The sequence below is a fragment of the Camellia sinensis genome, chromosome 4 (assembly GCF_055761805.1).
Source record: "Camellia sinensis isolate YWXY chromosome 4, ASM5576180v1, whole genome shotgun sequence".
Taxonomy (NCBI): Eukaryota; Viridiplantae; Streptophyta; class Magnoliopsida; order Ericales; family Theaceae; genus Camellia; species Camellia sinensis.
Window position 1 is genome coordinate 18,006,377 of NC_138964.1, and position 10,393 is coordinate 18,016,769.

At 33.1% G+C, this 10,393-nt stretch overlaps 1 protein-coding gene across 1 annotated transcript; it reads left to right on the forward strand.

Annotated features, from left to right (window-relative positions):
- The first annotated feature begins 5,212 nt into the window (after window positions 1–5,212).
- Window positions 5,213–6,151, forward strand: LOC114271073 (protein FAR1-RELATED SEQUENCE 5-like). Its single transcript, XM_028212689.2, has 2 exons — window positions 5,213–5,638; window positions 5,870–6,151. Exons 1-2 carry the CDS (start codon window positions 5,213–5,215, stop codon window positions 6,149–6,151), a joined length of 708 nt encoding a protein of 235 aa, XP_028068490.2.
- The last annotated feature ends 4,242 nt before the right edge of the window (window positions 6,152–10,393 follow it).

Consider the following 10,393-nt stretch of genomic DNA (forward strand, 5'->3'; position numbering starts at 1 on the left):
CAATTCTATTTTATCGGTGATCGTCACCTACGTTCTTCACTGGCGAGCACCGGCCTTCGTAATTAACAAAGTGGTCATATAAAGATTGAGAAAAGTATATTTTTTTTTTTAATTTCTGCACTTGATGATGATGCAAATCCCCTCATTCTTCTTCTCTAAAAACTACAAAGCAATCCTACTTCTCTAATTAAACTCACTTCTCTCTCTAACTTTTAAACCCACAAGGCAAACCTACATAAAACCCACTTCAGTGATTTTAAATTTTTTTTTCTTCATAAAATCATTTGTATATTTGTTTGTTTTGATTTATATATATATATATATATATATATCGTCTCTAAGTTTTGTCTAGTTCTAGAAGGAAAAGAAAGAAAGGAAGAGGAAAAGGAAGGAAGGGGAGGTGCGGCGGGAGAGGATCGCCGGAAGAGGAGAACGACTGGGGGAGGGTTGTCAGAGGGATTGAGAGTTGCCGGATCGTTGGTGGGGAAGGTGGCCAACAATGGGGCTGGTTATGTTCAATTTCTTGAATCTGAAAACCCATCCATGACAGAGATTGGCCAAAGATTTGGGGATCCTCTTTTCTCTCTCTCTCTCTCTTTATGCATTTGTTTTATTTTACTCCTATCTTATTTTTCAATTTACTCACCAAAACGATGTTTGAATCTCTGCCCTTGGTTTGTTGAGTGGGACACGCATCGGCCATCCATAGATCAATGTAAGAGATCACTGTGAGGGCATTCCTCTAGAGGATCTTGTGTTTTAAGGCGTGAAGCTTTAGATTTAATTCTTATGGAGATGAATTTGATATTTTTTGTGGTGTTGATTTATTTCTTTCCATTATGAGGGATTGGTAGGCTTTGTTAACTTTCTAACTATGGTAAGTTAATAGTTTGTTTGATTTTATAAATGTTTCTCATATTTTATAATTACTCTTCTATTTATTGACGGAAAAAAAAATAAAATACTTAGCACTTCGAGCAAAGCATAAAATAACTTTTCATATTCTATTTTTATTGCATGCATGTCAATTAATTAGTAAAATGATATACCACGTCAGATTAGTTACGTAACGTACCATTACATAAAATATTTTCTCTTTAAATTGTTACTTCAAACTACAGGAGAGGAGTAATACCAGACATGCCACGTGAATATTATAATTTTTAAACTTTGAAGAATTTAGAATTGAGCATTTGAAGTATTTTGAAAGCTCACTACATTTGTAAAATATATAAATAAAGATATGTGCTAAAATTAAGTTTTTTGATGTGTTGAAATTAAAATTTTTAATTTGTAGTGATTTGTGTGAAAATTGAGAATTTGGATTTGTTTTGTTTTGTCTTAAAATTTAAAATTTTTTATTGAGGATTTATATTTTTCATTTTTAAAAGATGAAGATTGATAGGCAATTATAAAAATTTACACATTTTTTTTTTTTTTTTTTGGTAATGAAAGTAAGGTTATTGATTATGCAAATATATCTATCTATATATATATAGATACATAACCCTAGAAAGACAATTTATTGATTAAAAATAAGCGAATAAAACGCTAATGCTAAAAGAAGTTAGGATAAATTACACCGACTTCCCTTTAAATTTGGCAAGTTTACAATTTACCTCATATTTTTAACATAATTGCACTAACATCCTTTGCCAAGAGTTAATAAGGGTAAATTATACTAACATTCCCTAAGATTTGAAAAAAATACAGTATGCTCCACAAGTTTAACATAATTAAATTGGACTCTTTTAAGGTTTTGATTCATATAATATGTAGTATCATTTTCATCAGCAATTCGTTAATCATATGGATGTAAAAATGGTATTATTATCTCTTTTACATTGAAATATATACGTAACCTTGTTTACCTTTATGTTTCTACATTATTTGTATTACTTTTAATCAATTTATCCTTACGAAAAAAAAGTTAGTATAATTATATCAAAATTATAAGACTTTAATATATTTTCTCTAAACATTAAGAAGGTTAACTATTAGAGGGGAGTTTCTATTTACACAATGGATTTGTCTTTTCACGCCCCATAATTTCATTTTATTTTACTACATTTTGTTCCTTTATAAAATTACCTTTAAAGGCTAAAACCCTCAAAATCTTTCGTTTTTACACCTTTTCCTTTTTCTTCCTATCACCTACCATTACCTTTTTTCTCTACCAACCACCGCCACCTTACCATCATCGCTTCTCATCGAGCAACTATTACACCCTCTATCTCTTTACTCACTCTTTTCATTCATCTACAAATCCTAACACATATACCATACAAAAAATAAATAAAAAAATAAAAAATAAAAAGATAATTCAAAGTTAAAATGTATATATGACAATATCATTTTTTTTCCCCATTCATATGACTAACGAATTAGTGATGAAAAATGACTAAAGTGTTGTGTAAATTAAAACCTTGAGAGATGTTAGTGTAATTATGTCAAAAGTATGAAATAAACTATATATATTTAAATCTTAAGGGGTGTGAGTGTAATTTACCATAAAATATGTCAAGAAAGGTCAGTGTAATTTACCTTGAATCTTTTGTAGCCAATAAATTGAGTTTTAAAAAATAGGGCTTGATCCTCTTCAATTGAGATATTCAATTAGTCGGACCAATCGAGCCTACTATGGCCCTATTTTGAAGATTCAAAATCATTCATTTTATAGGGTTCTCTTGAGTGATTTTCGATGCCTGATCAACATATTTTTAGTATATGTGGATGGTGAATTTGTCTTCACATGAGATTAAAGAGATAATGTGTTTTATTCTACACCCACAAGAGAAAACCAGAATAGGTCACCCTCGACGATCAAATTAGTGTTATGGTTGGACATGATTAGGTAGGAAAATAATGAAAAAGTGTGTTTGTGTAATTGTTCTTAGTTATTTCTGTGTGTCTTTACTTGATTGCTTGATTCACTTTTATAGTTAACTGGTACATTGTCGTCAACCATCAGATTTCTTTTTATGAGATGGCCAGCCTTTTATTAGGGGGTCACTTTGGCAGTAGCCAACTTGCTGTTATTATTGATCGTCAAATCTCTATTGATCGAACGGTTGGTTTCCTGTCAGAGATAGTGGCCAACTTGTATTTGTTATTGATCATCAGATCTTTGTTGATCAGACAAACATCCTTTTAGGTCATTTTGATAGTGGCCAACTTGTACTTCGTTGTTGCTTGTTGGATCTACCTTTATTAGGCGATCATCTTTTCATCAGGGGTCAATCTCTTATTTGAGTTTAAATTTATTTGATACGTTGGATCAAGTCGGTTCCCTTATCATGGGCCTTTATTTGCACAGGTGGACTTGACTTATTTGGATCTACATTTCTATTGGGCCTAATTTTTACCCTCCACGATACATATGATCTCTTCAAAAGGCTTTATAAAATGAATGATTTGAATTATCAAGGTGGGCTTAAAATATACTAGACTAACCATTAGTTGAATGTCCCTTTGACTTTGGATGAGTTTGAGGTTTCCCACATCTTTTTTTTAAGATTCTTTGTTGTTCATATCTCTAAACGGTGAGGGTAGCGACTTTCACACCTTGAAATGCACCGTTCTTATAGAGATAAATGCGCTTTAACATCTTCTTTACTTGGAATGAATGAGTAAAGCAAAGGAAGATGATAAAATCCCCTAGAAAAAAAGGGTTTAAAACACAGCAATTTCTAACACAGAATGCATATATATGATACATATATTTGTATCTCACAAATACAAATACAAATATTTTTTTATTATATTACATATATATATATTCTATATTTAAAATTTTTATGTTCCTAATATAGTCCATTAAAAAAATTGTGATTAATAATGGCTCCTTTAATTCAATGTTTTAAAAGGCCTATAATCACAGAGGAGTAATATCTAGGGTTAAATCTTAAGAAACTGAGACTATAAACTGAGTTCGGATCCCCTCATTGCAAGTCTTCCTTGATCTCCTCCTTGCAACGACTGAGATCAGCCGTTGCACATCCAACGACCATAAATAAATAAATAAATAAATAAATTGAAATTTCATTTTCATTTTCCCGCCCAAAACAAAACACAAAACACAGCCTATACAGATTTTGGTTTGGAATCACACTCACAAAAACACACTCATTCCTTCGTCTCCGTCGAACCCACTCTCACCGGCGACCCAGTCTTGACGTCGTTACAGATTCTGTCTACTTGGCAAACCAGAGTCATCACGCTCTTCTCCTCCACCTCACCGACAAACCTTTGCTATAGCGACCAGAGGTTAGTCTTCATTGTCTCTGTCTCTGTAATTGTTTTGTCCTCACTTCCCAAACCGAATCCATTGATGTCTGTAATAACATTGATGTCTGAAGACTAACCTCATTGTCTCTGTCTGTAATTGCAATGAGGCTGAAGACTAACCTCATTGTAATTACACTGTATAGGCTGAAGACTAACCTCATTGTCTCTGTCTGTAATTACAGAGACAGAAATTGAAACAAAACAAAACATAGTCTTCATTGTATGTCTGTAATAACAATGAAATACATTCAATTTACACTGTCAATGGTATTTCAGTGTTAAAAATACTGTGTATTTCAATGTGTGTATGATTGTTTAGAATCAAATGTGTACCACTGAAATACATTCAATGGTATATATTCAACACTGTATATTTCAATGGTATTGCAGTGTTAAAAATACTGTGTCAATGAAATACATTCAATTTCCCGAAATACAATACAAACACAATCAATTAACATTCATGTGAACCTATAGATAGATAAAAAAAATTCATTTGTTATAATTGATGATTAAGCGCTTAAAGTTCACAATTTGTATTTTTATGTTATTTTGTATCCGTTGAGCTACAATAAGTTTGCCAAACCCTGTGCAGTGACCCAACCCAAAACTAAATGACTCTTGTTGCCCATGAATCAGTGTTACCAAAGGTACTTGGCTTGCATACCTTTTCTTAGACACTTTAAAGAGAACCAAGTAGTTGGAGTTTGGGATTATATAGTTTAATTGATTTATTATTTGATCTTAATTGGGTCTCACTACTTAGTTCTCATTTCTTGTTTCTAGTTTAATTGATTTATTATTTGATCTTAATTGCATACCTTTTGTGTAGTTCTCATTTCTTAGACACTTTAATTGATTTATTCTTGTTTTCTTTTGTCTCTGAAATAAAGATATTATTTATGTAGCTAAAGATTTTATTTATATGGGTTTTCAGTTGCATTTTGATATGGATATGGAACCTGAGAATGATTGTGCTTGGAAGTCAAAACATGGAATGACATTTGATTCTGAACAAAGTGTGTATGATTTTTATAATACATATGGAGAAAGAATGGGGTTTAGCATAAGAAGGGATTATTGTAGGAAGAACAAGTTTACTAACCAACTTATTTGTAGACTTTTGGTTTGCAACAAGGGAGGATTTTGGAAGGTTGACAAACGAGACCCATTGGCAAAAAACCCTAGAGCTGAAACTAGGACCGGTTGTGAGGCTCGACTTTATGTAAAATTAGATGATTGTACTGAGAAATTTATTGTGACTGATTTCAAAGAAAAACATAACCATGATCTTGTATCACCCGAGTGTGCCCACATGTTGCCGTCACAAAGAAAGATATCGACTACCCAAGTAATTTAGTTAGATTTGACGGCACAATCTGGTCTTCATTTAGGCCGGTCTTTTGAACTCATGGGTAGGGAAGCTGGTGGGAGGCAATGTCTTGGGTTTACAAAATTAGATCAAAAAAATTATTTGAGAACCAAAAGACAACAAAGTTTAGCATATGGGGAAGTATGCAATGTGTTGCAATACTTTAAAGAAAAATCTTTGCAGAATCCTTCATTCTTTTATGCTTTTCAGTTAGATAATGAGGAGCAAATAACCAATATGTTTTGGGCCGATGCACAAATGATCATGGATTATGCCCAATTTGGTGATGTTGTCACATTTGATACGACTTACAAGTTAAACAAAGAACATAGACCCTTTGCATCTTTTGTGGGATTCAACCATCATAGGGAAACAGTTATATTTGGTGCAGCATTGTTGTATGATGAGACTGCCAAATCATTTGTATGGTTGTTTCAAAATTTTCTAGAGGCTATGTCAAGAAAGGCACCAAAAACTTTGTTCACCGATTAAGATGCTACAATGGCTAAAGCCATACCCATCGTTATGCCTGACACAAGTCACCGATTGTGTACTTGGCATTTGATATAAAATGCATTAAAACATGTTAATTGTTTGTTCCAAGATAAGGGGGTAAAGGGTGTACTAAATAAATTCTTCTTTGGCATTGAAGATGCAAATCAATGGAAGTTAGAGTGGGCGGAAATGCTTGATAAATATGATGCGCATGAAAACCATTGGTTGAAATTGACTTTTGCGGTGAAAGAAAAATGGGGCTGGCCATATGTTAGATCAACATGGGCTGCGGGAATGAGTACCACACAACTTAGTGAATCTTTTAATGCTTTTTTAAAGGATTACATTCGTTCTGATTTTAACTTAAATGAATTCTTCATGCATTTCGAAAGGGTACTTTACGAGAAACGATACAAGGAATTAGAAACCGGATATGCTTTGTGCCAAAGGTTGCTAAAGGTGAAAGCAACAATAAGAATGTTAAATTCAAATGGGTAATGTGTACACAAAAAAGATCTTTGAGGAATTTCAAAATGAATACTTTGGATCCATTGAATCGGACATAGAAACAATTGAATATGGCGAGGCTAGTACCATTTACACAGTTATTGATGTTGGTAACAAACATACAAGGAAAGTCAAGATGGAGAGGGATGACTCTTTGGGTTGTAATTGTACAAAGTTTAAAAGGGAAGGAATCTTGTGTTGTCACTCATTGAAGGTTATTAGAGACATATTGAAGATGAAAGAGGTTCATCCACAATACATTCTAAAGAGGTGGACCAAACAAGCAAGAGTCAAAACTGTGAAGGACATTAAGGGGAATGACATTCAAGTAGATGTGAAATTCCAACATGCCTCGCGGTATAAGACATTGATGACTGCATTTAGAACACTAGCAAGTAGAGCTGCTGAAACTGAAGAAACTTATGATTTTTGTATTGCACACCTTGCTACATTAGATGCAAATGTTGAAGGCAAGTTAAGTGCTCGTTTTGGTGTTGGAAATGAAGTAAGTAATGATGATGACACCCAAAGCTTTGAAGTGGATTGCGAAGATATGAATCAAGTTGTGTAACCAAAAGGATTGAAGAAAAATGTGGCAACTAGTAAGGGCAAAATGAGGGTAAAAGGTGGATTCGAAGCGGCGTTGGTAGCGAACTCCAAAAAAAAATCTGTGCTAATAGCTTGGCTTCGTCAAAATCTATTGCAAGTCCAACAGTTGCACCTTCTCCATTATCTGTTGGAGGAGATATCTATGTTCGTTAACATGTTCCTCTTCTTCAACCTCTTCCTCCCCTTCATCATCTTCTTCAATCTTTGCCCATGGGTGGTAATTCTATTCCTCCGCCATTGATGTATCCCACATATCATGTAAATGTTAGTTTAACATTATATTTTTTGTGTGGATATAATATGTGACTCAAACCATGATTGTGAAGCCTAATATATGACATTGTTGTAGGCGAACAATTTGCGGGAGATGTGTGTAGTGCCAAATTCTTTGCCAAATTCAATGCGTCAACGGTATTATGCTCAACCAACATTCTAGTCACTACTTCAAGGTTCATGTGGATATGACATTGGGTTTCGATATTCTCAAGAATCAAACAGTCCAATGTGTAGTCGGGTTCGTCCTTGCTGTTTTTTAATTTTTAGTTGCTGAAAATTCTGTTAGAGCATGTATTTACTTGCTGAAAATTTTGTTTAAAGTATGTATTTAGTTGCTGAAAATTACGAAAAATTCTGTCTTTTTTCCGTTTTAGGCTATGGACAAGCAGAAAGAGAAGCAAACTAATGCTGAAATTGACATGGAAAGTGAAGTCATAACAGCTCAAATTGTGAAGCAAACTGCTGCTGGAAAGTGATGTTGCTGCTATGAAGCAAACTGGCTTGTATGTGTGTTCAAAGAAAAATGTTAATGGTTTGTATGTGTGTTCAAATGTTAATGGCTTGTATGTGTGAACCAATGTGTTAATTTAGATGGACCAATGTGTTAATTTAGATGGACCAATGTGAGCAAACTTCACTTGATGTTAATTTACACTTGATGTTATACATCATTTTATTTTGACTGATTTTTAAATGGACCAATGTGTGTGTTCAAATTTTTAGATTTTTTTTTTTGTGTGAAAGAACAGGTACACAGATTTGCAACAGATCTGCCAAATAGATGCTTGAGTGCAGTTTTGTTTAGATGCAATTTTGATGCCAAACAGATTTGCCAGTTGATGCAATTTTGTTTAGATGCTTGGGTGTTGTTAAATTTTGTTTAGATGCCAAATAGTATCTACAGATCTGCCAAATAGCAGCCGCAGATCTGCCAAATAGATGCTTGGGTGTAATTTTGTTTAGATACAATTTGATACAATTTTGATGCAATACAGATGCAATTTTGATGCCAAACAGATCTGACAGTTGATGTAATTTTGTTTAGATGTTGGGGTGTTGTTCGATTTTGTTTAGATGCCAAATAACAGCCACAGATCTGCTAAATGGCAGCAACAAATCTACAACAAATCTGCCAAATAGATGCTTTGGTGCAATTTTGTTTAGATGCAATTTTGATGCCAAACAGATCTGTAACAGATAACAGAACTTGTTCATTGGAACCAAAGCATCAAAAAACAACATCCACAGATCTACCAAATCTGCTTTAAACTTGCTAACGGATAATAGTTGAGGCCACAGATAAGTGACAAACAGATAATAGTTGACAGATAACAGATCTGCCAAATATATTCATTAGAACCAAACTTGCAACAGATAATAGAACTTGTTCATTAAAACCAAAATTCATTCATCCAAATAACTTCAAATAACAGAACCTGCAACAGATAACAGGCCACAGATAAGTGACAAAGCATCCACAAAAATTCATTCACATAGCATTCACAAAATTCATCCACGTAGCATCCACAAAATTCATCCACTAATCTACCAAATAGCATCCACAAAGCTCTAACAATGAGACCAATGTTTTTCAAAATTCATTCCATAATAGAATTCTAAGTTACATCATAATAACTTATAAAATTCATTCCATAAGAAAATTCATTCCACAAAGCTATTAAGTAAGTTATATAAGTTATATCATAATAAAATTCATTCCATAAACATAAGTTACATCACGAAGTACAATACAACAAAAAATGGTAGAAACTTCCATTCAATTTTCCAAAATACAATAAAGTATAAAAGTTACATCATAAAGTACAAAATGATAGAAAATATAATGAAATACACCATCGCTTTGATATTATTTTCTATCCTTTCAAGCCTTCGACCATAGTCATTTTTCATGCCATTAAGCGTCGTCTTTACATCGTTAAAGTCTTCTACTGTTATAGCATCACAAGCTTTAGTGTTGGAACGGATTTTGGACGTAACGTCTTCATCATCTTCATCCACGAACTTGAAGTAATTGCAATGGGGAGTGAGAGTGTTACTCTACAATACATGACAATCAGTTAGTTAAATAAGACAAATATTAATGTGACTACTAAAGGATTAAAATTTCCAATACATACTTACATATTTTGATGGGCAAACAAAGAACAAACGCCATTGATTTCCATTCTCATTGGTTCTTATAATATATATGGTAGCGGTTCTTCCACAATTGCACAGCCTCAGTTGTAATCTTATGTTGCTATTCTTAGAAGAAGAAGCCATTTTTTAAAACTGCATACATGAGAAATTTGTAGTGCTGTGCTATGCTTGTGTTTGATGGGGTTAATAGCAGTTCTATTTGAATTTGAGGGACAGAGTGTATGTCTTTACTGAAAACATCTATTTGTTCAAACTGCCATGTTTAATAGCATTTGAACAGAAGTTATACAGACTAAACTGTTAATAACATTTGAACAAACATGGCAGTTTAATGTCAGTCATTTTTTTCAGTTTCAAACATAGCATTTGTGATTATTTACACACATGTTATACACATAACAGTTTCAAACTGAACAAACATGGCAATTTTGCATGATTGAGTACTTTTATGGCATCTTCTCTGTAATAAGGGTAACAGAACAATATATTCAAAAACAATATGTTCCTCACAAAATTTTTCAACAAATCATACTATTTATCAATATGCATAATTTGGCTCCGAAATGCACATAATTTGAAGAACCCAAATACCAAAATCAAGTCAAATGGTGGCTAGTAGCCACTGTATATGAAAATCTTTCCACCAAGCTCATAAAACACAAGAAAATGCATGACTATGACAATCAA